Source organism: Castanea sativa, chromosome 8 (assembly GCF_040712315.1).
Source record: "Castanea sativa cultivar Marrone di Chiusa Pesio chromosome 8, ASM4071231v1".
In the NCBI taxonomy this organism is placed as follows: Eukaryota; Viridiplantae; Streptophyta; class Magnoliopsida; order Fagales; family Fagaceae; genus Castanea; species Castanea sativa.
Window position 1 is genome coordinate 20,616,451 of NC_134020.1, and position 17,071 is coordinate 20,633,521.

The following is a 17,071-nucleotide window of genomic DNA, read 5'->3' on the forward strand; positions in this document are numbered from 1 at the left end:
TAGGTTTTACATATAAAGGTTATCGATTTAAAGAAGAAAAAAATCTCCTTGATTTGTAAAGCAGCTGTGGTTAAAATCTAAAGTCTAAGAAAGGAAAAGCAATTCGTTCATACAAAACAAAATAAGGGGTTTAATTACTTAGTTGAATTTATTGCAAGACTTTTACATGTTCATTGCAGATCTAGCATGTTAACTTATATGGGTTATTGTAGGGCTGTTAACATCTGCCTAATGATTAGTTTGTGGCTTACCAGGTAGTCCTTGGGCTGCCTCTACTCTCTGTCTAACTGGGCCTGGGAGAATGAAGATAAAAAGAAGGATTAATGAAATATATACTTGAAGGTTAGTCCTTGGTTGGCGTTGATTTTAGAGTCCGAAAGTGGAGATGAGTTTTGGTTGGTGGGATCTCACGTGTCTCAATTTAAAAAAAAAAAAACTGACATGGTGATATAATTTGCAGCTGATTGTGGCATGAAAAATTAATTTAAGTTGTTACATTTAACACATCAGTTTTTTTCATTAAAAGAATAATGGTAAGAACTAAATTGACACAACATTAAAAATATTAGGGACAAAATTGACACAATTGAAAAATTATGGACTAAATTAAAATATGATGTTAAGAATAAGAAACAATTTTGTAATTTACCCTAAATTTTATTTCAGGTTTAACATTTCCCCCAAATGATTTGGAGAAGATTCTCAAAAAAAAAAAAAAAATGATTTGGAGAAAAATTATTATGTGCCATTCAACGGAGGAAAACTAAGATTTGACAAATGGGGTATATAAGAAGATTATTTAGGTTTATAAATTAATTGTATATAAAAATGGTGGCCGAAAATGCTAGGTGCAGCCTAGTAGGTTGGAAGCTAGTGAACAAAACTTGGACTTGATCAATATATATCTTAAAAGAAAATATCTCCTGAGCAATCCATGTTACTACATTGCAAATTGACAAAAACAAAATTTTAAAATAAATTAAGGGTCTGAAAAGGACTTCTAAACTTAAATTGATATCTACGAAAGAATGAATAAAACTGCGTGACAACACTTCTATACCTTAGAAATGGCTCCGGCACACATAAAATAATCTTCTTCTGAATGAAACTAGTCTTTTTTAGCAGAGTGACAAGGAACTTTGTCTAGCACTTCTAGGCTTGCCGGCAGGCTCAATCTGCAAATGCATTTGGAAAGACAATGAAAACAGTAGTCTTACAGTCCTAAGAGTCATTCTAAGTTCTCCTCCCAGTTGGTAATTCTGTATTAATCTGCGCCACTGAGTGTTTTATTTTTCATGTGCTAATGGGGTTGAGCATAACTTAGGCACATTTGGTTTGTAATTTGTCATCACTCAATCTTCATCCCTCTAACTCAAACCGAGTTTTCAACTTCAAAAACAGACCAAAAGTTGCGCCTGGGTTTCTCCAAAAAAAAAAAAAAACCTGAGCTTTTGTCAAACATTGCGGCTGGATTTCACCCCAAAAAAAAAAAAAATCCGTTTGTCAAACATTGCAGCTGGTATGTGGAATTAATTACAAAAATATCATCATAACTTTGTCTTCATAACTTGAAAACATCTAAAATGTGCTTTCAATTTCCATAATTCATCACTCAACAATCAGAAAATTGATGAAAACAAGGGTTGAAAACCAAGCCAAACAAAAAAAATATTGTGGAATCCACGTGTTTTGAGAACGGAATAATACAATCCAAAAACACCCTCATCCAAACAGGCTCTTAATCTCAAGCCTGTAGTGCATAATATCAACCACGGGGATGATTGGCCAGAGCACCAATATTAGAGTTATCAAGCTAAGATAATCGAAAATGACTATTAGCAAGCATCTGATCTGATTCAAATATGATTAAAAGCCAGGTCAAGGATCTTGGCTTTAAAGACTTTAATCAAGGATTTCTTTACAGAACCGCAACTCAAGATTACAACATGAACTTAGACGTAGAGTAAGACATTCAGTAGATCACATTTGAGTAGTAAAATGCCCCATGGGCCTATCTAAGAAGAAATATGTGTCAATATTTGACAACAAATAAGTATCATTAGCCAAGATCAGCATCTAGATCTAACCTCCAGCAAGTATGCCTCAAAATAGATGAAGAGACATCTTAAGCTTGTTTTGTCTCCATTTAGGAAGCTCGTAGAAAGCTCTTTTTGTCATCCCAAATTTGTCTTGAAAATCTTCATCGGATAAATATGCCTAAAGCCACCAGAAAGGGCAGATCTATTTAGTTACAAGAGTAAAAAGAGAGTGATAGTAGTATGGAATTTAAAGCAATGTGATCAAACTACACAATAACTAAATGAAGTTTCAGTTGCATTCAATGTCAATTAGTAATAATAAGCTTGAAGTGCAGAAGGCTAACATTCCTTCACTGTGAGAGAGAGAGAGAGAGGGAGAGGAAAATAATGGAAGTGATGAAGTTGATTATCATGGAATAAGAAACTATTTTATCCCAAGGTTTTGAGTCTGGGGTTTGACATGTTTTCAATTTCGGATCCAGTTATCACAATGTATAGAGAACTATTAATAGATCATGGAAGAAGTAGGCCTGGACTTTCTGTAATAAAAAAAGGGACTTAATCAAATTGATGTGCCATTAAAAATAACTAATAAAATAGTTGCAAAGATAATTATTTTAAGAGGCCAGGGCCAATATTCAAGTGGAAATTTACAACACTAACTTTGGCACAGGTTTCTCTATATCTGTTAGAAGGAAAATGGGCATGTACCTCTCTTTTGGTTACATCTATGCCTGCTACAGGGTCACTAGAAATCACACTCAATCGTTCATAAGGGTATATTAACAAGTTTACACAATCCCCGCTTCCATCAGCCTGAATAAAACCTGCACTCTGAGAAAGTGACCTTGGTTCTGCTGCTGGAGAACCTGCAGAAACCAACGATTCATCTACCACAGAGAGGGAGAGAGCTTAGTGATGTTACCAAAAGAAGACAAACATGAGGTAATTGATAAAACATGAAAGGAAAGTCCGAGAAACTATTTATTGTAAGAAACTAAGAATACTTTAATAAGAAGCCAGGCACTGCATTCCCATATAGCAGGCATACACAAGATCTTGCTTTGATATTCAATAACTTAAATTCTAACTCAAGACCAATAGACAGAGAACAGTTCAAATGGATAACTGAACCCAAAATATACACAATTTTTTTGATAATCCAATAGTACAATGGGAAAGGGAGGCTTTGAACCGTGTTTCTCCTAATGAAGGAGAGAAGGTTATGCCACTGAGCTACACGGCTCTTGGCGAGAACTATTAAACCAGTCATACTTATCTATGTCCAATTCAATAGAGTACTAATTATTGGGCAGATAAAATCAACCAATTAAATCAAATTTGGAAAAGCCAATTCTCATCATAGGACCCTTTGCCCATAGTTGTGTTACCATGTAATTAATAGGCAGTTGAGTGCAGAGAACTATATTTCAGTGTTCTGTATCTATCCATGAACAAAATTAAGAACCCTCTGTTACCAGCACTACCATGAGGAGATCCTGAAAAGAGCTTTCTGACAATTGGAGTTGGGCTAGAAAACAGCTGATTGGTAGAAGACTTCGAATTTGAGCCTGAAACACTTGATGCAGGAGATCCACTTCTTCCCAGACCATTGGATATGACAGACTTGCTCCTCAAACCATCTGGTGTGGTCTCCCTGGAGTATGCCTTCCATGAGTTTCTAGTAGGTACCTGAATACTCAAGTGAAGAGTGAGTAGAATAAACCTAGAGTTGCAGATAGAGAGGGACAGAAGTATTATCAATGAAAAATACTAAATTATTGAAAGAAATCTAAGCTTACTAATTTTAAAATTATGAAGAAAAATAAATCTAGTTCTTGAAAATAAATCGCTGAAACAAGATTGCTGTTCTTATTTAGTTACATATTCCAAGAACTCCTACAAAGGTATCATCTTCTTGATGCAAGGAGTGCTTGATTGTCAATGACAGTAAAGCTATAACTTAATACATTCAGAAGTACTTGGCCCACCCTCGAAGGTAATATAGCTCTTACCTTGATCACCCAAAGCTAAAAATTAATCCAGTTGGTGCATTAAAGATCTTGAGCATTTGTGGTACAAGAGCACTTATTAGACTGTAGTTTTTATTGAGTTTCAATAGGGCAACCCAAGCATATAATACCTGAATAGACAGTTGTGATACTTGATATTGGCATTCAAAAGGATCAGAAAATTTTCCACTCCTAAAAAGCATAACCGTGTACCATGTTTAATAAGAGCTTTCATCGGCTGTAAGTACATGTTACTGCAATTATTACATCAATGCATGTAACGCCACTCAACAAAGTCATGCACTAGGCTCTTCACTGCATCAGGCTATATGTTTCAATAACAGAAGCCAGACTATAATGCCCATCAATAACATGATGACTATATCACAGAGATGGGTGACATTCTATGCACTTTGGTGATATAATATAATGAGCTTTCACGATACAAACAAAAGAAACTCATCTTCAAATGGATAAAACCAGGCTAATTGAAAACATGAGAACAAAAAAGCATGTCATATCAAAATATTGAAGCCTTCAGTGGATTCACTCACTTCTAAATTATGCGGTTTTCCCTTCAGAATAGCAAGTTTTCGCTCAAATGAGTTTCCATGCATCTACAAGGCAGCAAATCAGTTGAAACTGTTAAATAAACCCAACATTTTTATCAGGTTGCTAACTGAAATCAAGGACATGATCATAAATATCCTCCTTTATGCTACATAAACTTGGGACTTGACAAGACATGTCAGGTTCCAGCATATTTAGTTCTAAAATAATCTTCACATTCAGATCTAGAACCATCCAAAAGGGTTGTCAGGTTCAAGTTTTCATTCTTCAACTCGTTTGGTATAACAAGGTGTCTATTAACACAGCTTGCCTAAAATTGGTAGGAAAAAAAAAAGTATCATGACTTTCTAGAAGATTAGGAATTTATTCTCTCTTCTATTGCTAAAGATGATTGTTGTATACATTTGTCGTGCATTAAAATTAAAAATAATAAATAAATAAATAAAAAGCATGTCCAAACATTCCAAACTCATGCATATGTAATATGCAGTCTGACTAAAGTAACTTGTGAAATTTTCCCACTACTTAATGAAAGTAAGTGCCAAGATATATATGACCCACTAGGGAATCTTACATTTGCCTTTGAGGGGTCCCATTCAAAGAAACGAGTGAAAAATGGTGGCTCATGCCCTTCTGTAACAATGTAGATAGGAGTCTCCAAAGATAGGCCTTCAATGAGAACATCCATCTCAAGAAATTTCTGCCAGTTCCGAGTGATAAAGTAAGAATAATGAGAACCCAGATAGAAATGAAATGTCAAAGCATCAATAGCTATGTAACCATAGGACTAGAATGTTAATGAACATATACTATAGCCATATGTGATACCAAATTTCCTTGTATACTAAATGCTTCACATCATTATATAGGCATACCGTTTGAAGCAATTTATAGGGCCTGGATTGATATAGAAGCGGGTTTGGAGAATACATATTTAATTTGGGCATCATTGATGTATGCTACTAAAATGATAACCTTCAGAATTGGGAAAATAATATTTAAAGAGTGGAAGTGAAAATTGTACCAGGCCTAGAGTAAGAGCTTGTTGCTTTGATCCAACATTTGAGTGGCATCCAATCCAAACATATATCTCTCTATGGCAGTCCAGTACAAGCACGTCTTCAGTAGTTAAATCATCCTGTGTAAAATTGTATATCTCTTTCACCTGTAAAAGTTTTTAGCCACACTTAAAAAATCATTTCATGAACAGAACTGAAAGATTTTTTCCTGACTTCATAAAACTAAATGAGAGCAATTAAACCAGTTCATAATCCATATACATCATTAATAACAAATATATAGCCCAGATCCTGAACCAGATTTCAGAATTTTTAGTTTCAATTTTATACCAGGATGAAACGACATAAAATACTAGCTTGATTCACAAAATAAGAATAGGGATAACAATTTAAACCCTAGCTTGATTCACAAAAGTCCATTGGGGAGATCAAAATGGGTTTTGTTGATGTCTTATTGATTGGGTTTGATCCATCCTTCATATGGATCTTTCAGGTAAACTTTTAGAATTTCTTTGCTGCTCTGGATCAGATATGTGGCATTGATTATTTTTCCTTTTTCTTATCTCAGATGTGCTTTTGTTACCCTGTGTGGTTGGGTAGCACCCATTAATAAATCTTTTTGTAATCTACAAAGAAAAAAGATGTAACAATATAGAATGTTGAGTGTACCTTGAAATCACCTGAAATGGGAAATCCCAACCGAGTAGCAAAGGAACCAGAACCCACCATTAGACACATTTTTACAGCCGAGGTAATTCCGAACCAAGGAAGAGCCACATTATCTCTTGACATAGGTATTTTGCCTACCTTCAGTGGTGTTCAATGTAAACAAATGTGGATCTTCTATGCATTGCTTCATCTCTTTCGCCTTTGGATACTCTGCTTTCCCACCAAGTGCATTCCAAAAAATATCAGGTTCGCTTCCTTCCCTCACTGATATGGGTTGCAATGTTGGCTGCAAATGATTTCAAGAGAAATAATGTTTTGACAACAATACTTATGGGTAAATTCCATGAAAAGAGGGAAAAAAATCAATCTTTAGGGTGGTCATGTGACAACTTTTCTTTAACAGCCTACTAAAGCCAAGTGCCAAATTACAATCATTCCACTTCTTTTTCTTGATCCTGATTTGCAATTTTAATTTAGATAAAGATTCCAATATCATGTCCAAGAGCAAAATATGCCATTACATACATTTATCAGTTCCAGCATTCTGTCAAGAAGATCATGGTCTCTGGTCAAAGAGAGACTCCCAATCCAAGTGAAGATAAATGTTTCAGTTTGCAGAATGTAACAATAGGATGAGTTCAGAGAGCTTGAAACCTGCAAAAGTTTTATTCCGTAGTGAATAGATACTCAATTCAAAGGGGCATTTGCAGTTCTGGCAATAAACAACCAATAACAAAGATACAAACTTAGAATAAATGTCCATGCCATCACAATTCCAGAAATTGAAGATGTGCAAACTGTATAATATATGATGTTTGTATCAAAGACATAAACGTAATAATTTAGAGCTAGGACACTTTCAATTTTTTGTGTCGGAGGCAGATATGAGGCTTTCAAAAAAGTGACATCATGAAATAAATTGCAAAGTGAGTGTCATCTGCCATAAGGCTGTTTCACACTGAATGTCACTACCTTGAGGGAGAGAGATATTAAAATGCCATTAATAGATAGATTGCACAACATCAACAAGAGAGATCAAAGGTGTCATTATTAGATAGATTAATTGATCAGTCATTTTTCTTTAATCAAACTCACTAGATCAACTTCAATAGCTTGCATGTTTTGTGGACTTGTTCCTTGAACTCGAAAAAGAGCTGTCTTGATTCCATCATAAGTTTCATCAGTGATACCTTTTTCTGCTATAAATTTCTTGTATCTTTTACTCATACCCCCCTTTAAGAAAAGAAACAATGGAATAATCAGACAATTATACTTAAACACTAGAGTATCTTTTTTTTAAATGAAATAAAATAACTGTCTTTGAATTCAAAAGTGAGGAATGAACCTTGAAAATGATCAATGTCTGGAAAATCAAGAAAAATTGGACTGGCTCCTTGTCCTCTACAGTTTGAGCCTGAACTCAAAACGTGTGAGCTAAATTAGAGTAATCTTTGTCCAAGTAATGCAGGAAAGTCCAGAAGTCAATAATTTTATGCAGGACAAGGAGATGGTGTTATAAACTTATAAACAAGGTAGCATCATCAAGGAGACATTAGTAATACTTGCAGATCTTTTATTTCAGGTGTAGCATCAGGTTATCCACTTAATAAGCCACTAGTATCATAGTTGTATAGGGGATTCAACAGATCATGCACATAAGGCTGCAAAATAGAACTAACCAAAACTGGATCCCCTTTGGTTGAATCAACAATTGCGTTCATATGGGATATGGCATCCCTTCTATCTTCCTGCAAGCATACCAAGAAACAATATTATTTAAAAGTTAATATAAGAGTTATAAGAAGCTAAATAACCAGTATGTTATAGAGATTTACCAACAAAAATGACAGGAAATAAAGTGCTAAGTCTTTAAAGTCCGAGCAAGAAATATAGCTTGCAAATTAAATAGGAAATGTTTGCAAAGGAAACAGGAGCTCTTCTCTTTATTTTCATTTCAGTATAAATAAATGAACGTAGAGTTATATATGTTACACAAGCCAAAAACACCAGTCATAACAGAAAAGCTTCAGTTGAAGAAAAAACACCTATGCATAGATGATATACCATGCTTACCATTACACTACTGCGACCAATCCAGGTATAAAATAGATTCTCATCTCTTTCATTTCCAGGATATGTAAACTGCACTACATAGCAATCCCCACTGTAAAATTTTGTCTGCTCTGGAACTGGAAGAAGGGATAGCTCATCACCATTCACCCGCCAAACCTAAAACATTAAGATTGCATCAACAAAAACCACAGGATCGCTTGTGCTGACATCCATAACTCAAAAGAGAGAACAATTTTTGGTGAGAATCTACTTTTAATGTGCCTCTGCAATTTATAAAAGGCTCGCAGTCCTCTTCAGGAAGCTCTTTCACTTCATAACCCTGTTGCTTGAATATTGCTGGAAGGAATAAATGAAGGCTATAAGTATTACTACTACAACAATGCTACAACTTGTACTACTTTTTTTGTTCAATAAAAATTTGTTGCAACTTGACAGAAGGTAACCTGCTACTTTCTCTCGACCTTCTTCATATAGCTTGGGCTCCACCTTTTGAGGCCAATTATCAAAGTATGACCTAAATATGTTACTTTCTAATCCTTCAGTTAAAAAGGTTAAATGGGTCCCAGTTGACCTGCCCTGAGTTCTGAGGAAATCCTGTGAAAGAGTAATCAATGATCACTAATCAATTAGGGGATAACATCCTCAAGAATACCTGTGGGCAAGCACAGTCAGTTAAGTCCACTGAAAAAGGCAGCCTTCCAAGTGTACATGATACGTTTCCCATGTATCAAAGGCATTCCTTAAGAATGCAAATGATAATGATTAGAATGATTTATAATCACATTTATGTTTGTGTTGCTCTAGAGGAACATATCAAGATATGGTGATATGTCTAATATGCCTCATTTTGTTGGAAATAAGGCTTTGATGTCATTTTTGTACTAGTGAACTTGCCTTCAAACTTTTAAATTTGTTTCTAGATCAATATCACCATTAGTTATATGATATGCCCATAATGTCTGAAAAGACAATAGTAACAAATGACATACTTTAAAGAAGAAATATGGTAAGACAAAATCCCACTGAGGCCAATTAACAGTCCTGCGTCTCTCTTTTGAACTTGAATTTCTAAGTTAAAAGTTTTTCTTTTTTTTCTTTCTTTCTTTTTTATGTTTTTATTTGCAGTGGAGTTAAAAGATCATAGATTATTTCCTAATTGTTTAACCATTAACATGTAACCAGTGGATGACTGCTTGAGCATGTGTGTCAAATATGCTGCATGCTACTGTAAAAAAAATGTTAATAATGTGGCTTGAATTTCAGTGTGGGTGCCCAATGCACATGGGTTTGCACCATATGTAATCATGGCCCTTGTTATGTCAGTCAGTGTATAACCGAATTTGACTTGAATTTCAGCTAGAATTACTTATCCATGTACAGACACAATTACCAAGCCAATTGTATGCCCACACACACACACACACACACACACACACACACATACAGATATTGGGCCATGCTTGATTTCTTGGAGACACAACTATTGGATTTGCATGCCAAGTTTAGAAAATTACAAATTTTTGTATTGTAATCTCAAATTTTTGGGGCGTATTTGGGATTGTATGAGTCATGTATGCCACTATTCTAATCTCATCATTTTCTTAACAAAACTTTCTCATCAGTGTCGTCTGTGGACAGAGGCCTAACGCCGAACCATGTAAACCTTGTGTGTCTTAATGTAATTATTTGTTCTATTTTTCTATTTCTATTTCGCATAAACCTGCTATAATTAACTAAATCCACAACAAATTAGTATCAGAGATATCACTATCTCAACATATAGTAACTTCTCTTTAGAAAATAACAATACTTATGTGCAATCCAAAGTCCAAACCATTTCACAGGTAGATCACATAAATTCAGATCACATTTAATGTCAAACTACTAGATATAGTTGTTTGTAGTTATGAAAATTTTAAAAATTAACACACCTACTCATCAAAAAGAGGAAAATAAAATAAACTCATAATGGTATATATGGAAAAAAAAAATTATATATCCAAGATTGGCAACCTATAATTAGGCCATGTGACTCTATCGAAAGCTATGCCATGGTCTAATCATGGGCTTTTGAATCATTTTCCTAAATATATGTATGATTGACCATTTTTATCAGCTTTTTCCCCTCACCACACATTCACTTCTCAACAACTCAATGATTTTCTTTCATGAGTGAGTTCTAATAGGGGCTAGGGACAGAGAGGAAATGTAATTCTTACTTCTGTTGCTGAGATTGATGTCTTCCGCTCTGAAATCAATGTTTGTCTTCCCATCCAAACAAAAATCTCAGCACCACAATCCAACATATAGCACTTGTCTGTCTCAAGGATTTTCTTATTCAAAGAATCAGTTCCAGTTTGACATAGCTTGCCCAGTGTAGTTATCCTGTTGATAAAGAACACCTTAAAGTAATACTCAGGGACATGCCACTACATTTGAAAGAAATAAAGAGAACAAACAATAGTTGCTACCATATGGAATCTGAAAAAAAATTAAAAAAAATTAAAAAAATAAAAATTGCCGAGTCAATGATGATATAGGCAAGCCAATCAGTCTGAAATAAGCGCAATATAAAAATCAGAAATTCATGGACATTTTGTATACCTTTCTTTTTTCTTTTTCAGTATAGGTATATAAATTACATTGGAATACTAATATTAATACTTCAGTTACGCTCATCTTATGCCTAAGAAAACTCACTGGGTTTTCAAATGCAGACCAAAAGAGATTGAAATAGCATAATTGAATCCTGGATGGTTAAGGCAAACACACCAGAATAGTTTCACAGATGAAGTGTCAGATTGTTTCTGAACAGAAGAAGGTGAGTCCCGAGGAATGGGAGCAAAACCACCAAATAAACTCCAGAATTCACCCACATCAGAATCACCAACAAACTTTCCATCCTCTGCAGCATTTGAACGATTAGCAGTTGGAATATCTTTTCCTTCAAGGGGGGGATTGGGGGGACAACAACAAAAAATATTAACAGATACCAACCTATAGTTGCCACCTCACACTTTCCACCATGATTATTCTCTTTGATATACTGGACAACCTCCAAAGCTTTGGCTCTTTCTTGTATGCTAGAGTTGCACCCACTGAAGAGGAAAATTTTTGATGCAGTGTCAAGTATGAATACATCATTGTGGTTCAATGATGACCGAGAGAAAGGTACCTGCAAACATGCATACCATTGAGACCATACTCAAAACAATTTCCAAGAAATAAAGAACAAAGATGACAGCGTTTTTGTTAAGAAAATAAAATTGTAAATAAAATAATGTCAGATCAAGAACTCATGACTTGGATTTGTTCTTAATAGAAACTGATTAATGCTACTTAACTAAATTGGCATGCATCATGTGACACAAAGAAACCACCATTCAGTTAGCCATACAGTAACGATTACCAATAAATACATTACATAGAACAATTAAAACGGTGATATAGAGTATCTTAATTTAAGGATTTAGTTATTAATTAGTTGACCTTGAAAATTATTTGGCCCTTTTAAGTAACAATTGGCTCTTTCACAGAAATGAAACCACAAATAATCATTCATTATGCTTCAAATGAGGCTTACTTCTTTAATATGAACAACATGGTCTCCCTTGCATGTTAACAAGCTAAATTTGTATGCTTCACCATTTAAGTGCCCTTGATGTGAAGAATATAATCCTTCAACAGGTATAATACAAGGTTTGAAGTATGACAAAAACTTTCCAGTTTCTAGGCCTTGAAGCTCCCTATATTGGACAGTGCAGGACCCTAGTGCAGCATCTAGTTCAAGTGCCTTGTCTGATGCAAAGGCCGAGTCCACCTGCCAATACAATATTCAACCTTAAAAACAGGAGAATGATATAAATTATCATATCAAATGCATTATCCAAATTTTATGTACAGTTACTACCTTTGAATATATTACAAAATATAAATGATGTACGTGAAAATGATCTGTACCAAAACTAGGCCATTTACTAGGCAGATCTTTCGCTCCCCCATTGTTGCTCTCCTTCCCCTATTATTTCTAAAATGGGGAACAAGACTGATGGATAACTAAATTTGTGATCGTCAACCAACATATTTTTTAACTTAGTAAATTTTTTAATGCTAATCCTGGGTTCAGTGGATTAATATGTCCCATCAACCAACATCTGCACTCATAATATCTAAAAGCTGGTTCTCTGCCTCAATAGCAAGAAGTCTTGATAGCAATATTTCAGTTTACCAAGTGCATGGATTAAAGGAAATGATGATGAGAAATACCTTGTTTGTATCATTTCCCAGCCAGTAATGGATGTCATGCTGCGCAGGGCCAGTTTTGGGGAGAACTGTCTGACTCAGACAATGAACAAGTAAAAAGATCAAGTTCATTGCAAACAAAAGGAACAAAAAGAATAGACTCATAGAGTTGTGCCGCCACTAAAGTTACAATATCCTGAAAATAAATTCCATCATTACTGGAATATAATTGAAGACAGTGGAAGTAATTTCTGGGAGATATACTTGAATCTCCAATTGCCAGGTAAAAGATCCAGTGTGTGAAGTTATTAAAGTGTTCTGATTTAGGGATTCCACTGTTCAGACGGAGACATTGTTGATGATGTTGCTAGACTTACTAAAAGGTGACTCAAGTCTCAACTGTGCAGTCATTTTTCATATGATGGCTTCAAAAATATCCACAGGGAAATGAAATGGACAAAACCTGCAACAACTTACTTTCAAAACTATATATGCATTTCCAGTATAGAATTTTCCATGCGAAGATTTTGGGACAGGAACCAACCGAAGGTTCTCAATGCACCAGATTTCTAAACCACTAACATTAAAAGTTAAGGATACAGAAATAAACTTGAATAATGGAACATGATGTAAAACCAGATGGTGAAGCATATTTCCAGCCCAGGAATGTATATGTACGTCTAATAGTCCACTCAAGAATTCTACAAGTAAGACTTGCCCACTTAGAATTCACAACAATAATCGATTGTGTCCAATCTTTAATCAGTAACAATTTTAGTTTATTAGATACTGACAACAACCTAACTTTTTATATTTATTTCATTAATTATTTCAACATAAAATGCTTAGTGAACACAATTACTATGGCATTGCCCAATTTTCTTATTATGCTGCTCAATTAAACATTTATTAACTGAATCAGTATCTGCATTGATTAGGAAGACAAAGTGCCTAACTCTGATAGCAGAGGAAGTCCTTTACAAACTTGCCAAAGCTAAAACAGAAAAGTATTAGTTGGCCTATTTTGTAAGATGAGAACACGTATGATGCTCTGTTGCACAATACAAAAACTCTTATATGAAGGAGCATTATCATAATCTTTTCATGAACTGTACTACAAAGAAATGTCAGAATAGAAATTTTTTATAAGGATACGCCTTTGATCCTGCTCCCTCAAATGCTGAATCTGTATCTTTCCTGTGGAGAGACATTGTCTCTCATGGCCTTAGCACTCCACACACGACCACAGAAAGTGGAAACTTGCAATTCAGATCTGCATTGCAGGCATTGAGTTTTATTAATGAAAATGCCAAGATAAGGTTCATCTTTATACAGCAATAATACTTGTGAGTGAAACGTTGATGTTTTCCATGAATGATGATATTGTAAAATTGTAATAGGAGATTTAAGACATCCTAGTGAAAGGTAATAAGCTAATGTGTCTCATATCGCAATTAAGTTAGGTCTATTTATATGTTTCATTTATTCATCTTTGTACTTCAATAATCAGAGAAAAATATCTCACAAAAGATGCAGATATTTTGCCCAAGCATAATACAATTGTGCTGTCAGGGTAATAAGAAAATTTTAGTCATTGTAGGGAAATAAGATATTCATATCATTTGAAATAATTCTCTATGTTGATTATAAAATACAAGGATCAAGAATTTAAATGACTTTTCTTTTGATTATTTTGGTGATGGAAACAATCCATTGAGATGGATCTATTTCTAGTTTATAAAAGTGTTATCTTGCTAGCGTTAGTGTGTGTTGATATACATTATTGGCTGACTTCCAAAAGCTTTTCATTTCAATGGTCTATAACATGGTATCACAGCCAAGTTGTAAATGGCAACTGACAAAATTGGAAAATGTAGAAAGCTATATTAATGTATTATAATATTTGGCAATTTGCTGCTTTTGGGGCCATAGGCTTGAGCATAAATTACTTAGCCTATCAGGAATGAAGGCCCCTAGATTACCCGGGAACTAGTTCTAGTGATTAAGGTCAGTGCCCATAGTTTTTACCAACTAGAGGCAAGTCCAAAGGGCTCTTTCTCTTTCTTAGAAAATTTCCCGACATTATCAGAATAATAATAATAATAATATTATTATTATTATTTGGAAATTTGCATACCAACCTCGTCCAAAGGGGTCTTTTTTATTCTTGTAAATGTAGTACTTTTCTTTCCCATTTACCAAAATCTTTGAGCATAAAGAAGTTGTTATATTGAATCACTGAGTGCAAGTTAAGCAACTCAGAATTATGCCTACATATTCATAGAGGCAAGCTATAAAAACAGACAGAGAGCAAATATCCCAGCATGGAAATAGTAGCTTATAGGTCCTATACAGGAGCTCCACAAGAACTTCCGTATATACAAACACAATTAAAGTAGAGATTAGAGAACCCCAGCATTGCTCACACCAAAGTTTCCAACAATCTGTCGAATCGTGTGGATGTGGGTGTCAAAATAAATAACACTAACAGTTCATAGTTTCCTTTTTCTATTTTGGGTAAGTAGATTTAGAGCTTCAAATTGCAAATGCTGCAAGTCTGATCAAATTCTATATAAACTGAAAACAAAAAACAAAAACAAGAAGCATAGTTCAGTTAGTGAATCTTACCTATATCCTCTGTAAAGATCAAGGTTACAGTCCTAATTGTATTGGTTGGTCCTATAGAGAGAGAATCATCAAAACTGGGATATTCCCAAATGAAAGATCAAATATGTGAGGGAAAAGAAAAGAAAAATAAAAGGTAGGGGAAATTGTACAGTAGTTGAGGAAGTGGAGAAGTGAAAATGTTAGTTGCCGAAAGTGAAATGATAAAGAAAGAGAGGCATTGCTTGACTTTATCGTCCAGCTAATTAGTTGGACCCACCAAGAACAAGCTTTTTGCTGTCCCCGTTTCTGTGTATTTTGTGGCAAGAGATGCTGCCATGTGAGATAGAGCTGTCCTAGATCCCAAATAAGTCCACAACTTTTATCACAGCTCACTCTTCTGCTTTACAAATTGTGATTAGGTGTACGTTATTTTCACGACACATCCTGCCCTCACAGTTGGGAAAGTTGTGAAAAAAATTTGTAAATTTGTATGCGCTCTGTGCTACTAATAAATTTCCCGCTCCTTGGATATTTTTTTGAACAACCCGCTCCTTGGATTTGGACTTTCCTCAAATGAAACTAGCAAAACGATTTGGCGAAAATGAGAAATTAACTATAACTTTCCAATTATATGGTTAGTAGGCTCGGTTCTCAAACTATATTATTTAGTAACATCTTGAGTCTCAAATATTCGATTTTGGCCTTATAAATCGAGTCTTTGAGGCTCGATTTTTCCAGTTTGATGTGGCGTTTTTTCCACATGGCGTCCACCTGAAAATCGAGTCTCTAAGACTTGATTTATGTGACGTGGCCATCTGGGTGTGACGTGGTTGGTCCATATGAAAAAATAGGAAACTGAGTCTCTATGACTCGATTTCAAGTTGGGGTTTTTTCAAAATTAACGCCTCTCACACAGATCAAACACTCTCCACTCTCACTCACCCTCTCTCTAACACAAAGCAGACACTCTCACGCTCTCACTCTCCTTCTCACTCACCCTCTCACTCTCACACTGAACCTCAACCTCTCTCACTCACTCACCCTCTCCACTCTCACTCACTCATCCTCTTCTCTCACTCACTGTTCTCTCACTCAGTCTCCACTCTCAGTCTCCACTATTTCACATTCATCGCCTTCGCCAAAAGATTTCATAAACCCACAGCAAGGTGTACAGAGCTTTGAGTTCCTTCAGTCTATGCGGTCTGTCAAAACTATAAAAAAAAAAAGGTGAGTCGCTTTGTACAAAGTTCATTGTTTGGTTAAAAGCCGAGAAACAGTGGGAAAAATCAAAGAAACTTTGGTTTCATCAAGTTTTTTTCTATTTTGGTTTCTGTATTGAATTTCTAATAGAACTGTTAAAAAAGATCGAAGTTTTATTGTTTTTTGAGATTGAATTGGTTTGTGGGTTTGATTTTATTTTTTATTTTTTGGTTTTGTTTTGCGCTTTGTCTTGTTCGTGGGTTGATATCAGGCAAATTTCAAATTTCTATCTTTAACTATGCATTGTTCTACAGTGATGATGTTAGGGTTTGTTAACTGGGTCTTTGTTAAATTAAATTGTTGATGTTAGGGTTTGTCAAAGTCGATGATCTATTGTTTAATTGGATCCATGTTACTAAAATTTTGATGACTTTCTTCTTGCTAAATTTGATAATGTCAGAAATGATATTGCGCTTATTAATGTAATATTGCTGTAGTGTTATTTTATTTGATTTTATTTGCTAAGTTCTTGCCTTGCCTGCATTTACTGTGTTGAGATATTTTATTTGATATTGAATTATTGTTTCGTTTACTTCTGTCATCTATATCATACTAGTCCTCCCCTAATTATTGGTTGAAT

General features: G+C 34.8%; 1 protein-coding gene across 6 annotated transcripts; it reads right to left on the reverse strand.

Annotated features, from left to right (window-relative positions):
* Nucleotides 1–1,835: 1,835 nt before the first annotated feature.
* LOC142607364 (villin-1) lies at nt 1,836–15,424 on the reverse strand. 6 transcript variants are annotated; one of them, XR_012839303.1, is made up of 23 exons: nt 15,253–15,424; nt 13,780–13,897; nt 13,102–13,201; nt 12,649–12,717; nt 11,966–12,202; nt 11,380–11,557; nt 11,155–11,287; nt 10,602–10,767; nt 8,826–8,976; nt 8,633–8,718; nt 8,383–8,538; nt 7,989–8,057; nt 7,655–7,723; nt 7,405–7,542; nt 6,835–6,963; nt 6,448–6,595; nt 6,310–6,320; nt 5,646–5,786; nt 5,196–5,321; nt 4,606–4,668; nt 3,431–3,731; nt 2,751–2,929; nt 1,836–2,217 (listed from the first exon to the last, which is right to left on the reverse strand). XR_012839303.1 is itself a non-coding variant. In XM_075778819.1 (23 exons), the coding sequence occupies exons 2-23, from the start codon at nt 13,833–13,835 to the stop codon at nt 2,104–2,106; spliced, it is 2,703 nt and encodes a 900-aa protein (XP_075634934.1). In that variant the 5' UTR covers nt 13,836–13,897; nt 15,253–15,424; the 3' UTR covers nt 1,836–2,103. The 6 variants fall into 6 exon arrangements, 5 of the variants coding, with proteins under 5 accessions (XP_075634934.1, XP_075634932.1, XP_075634933.1 ...); XM_075778819.1 differs by having other exon boundaries at nt 2,751–2,908; nt 3,527–3,731; XM_075778817.1 differs by having other exon boundaries at nt 3,527–3,731.
* Between the last annotated feature and the right edge of the window lie 1,647 nt (nt 15,425–17,071).

Coding starts and splice junctions, on each gene's coding strand:
- LOC142607364 (XM_075778816.1), bottom strand. CDS start 13,835: ATGTCTCTCCACAGGAAAGATACAGATTCAGCATTTGAGGGAGCAGGA. Junction 12,203..12,648: donor TGGGAAATGATACAAACAAG/GTATTTCTCATC, acceptor TTGTATTGGCAG/GTGGACTCGGCCTTTGCATC. Junction 8,719..8,825: donor AGGTCGAGAGAAAGTAGCAG/GTTACCTTCTGT, acceptor TATTCCTTCCAG/CAATATTCAAGCAACAGGGT.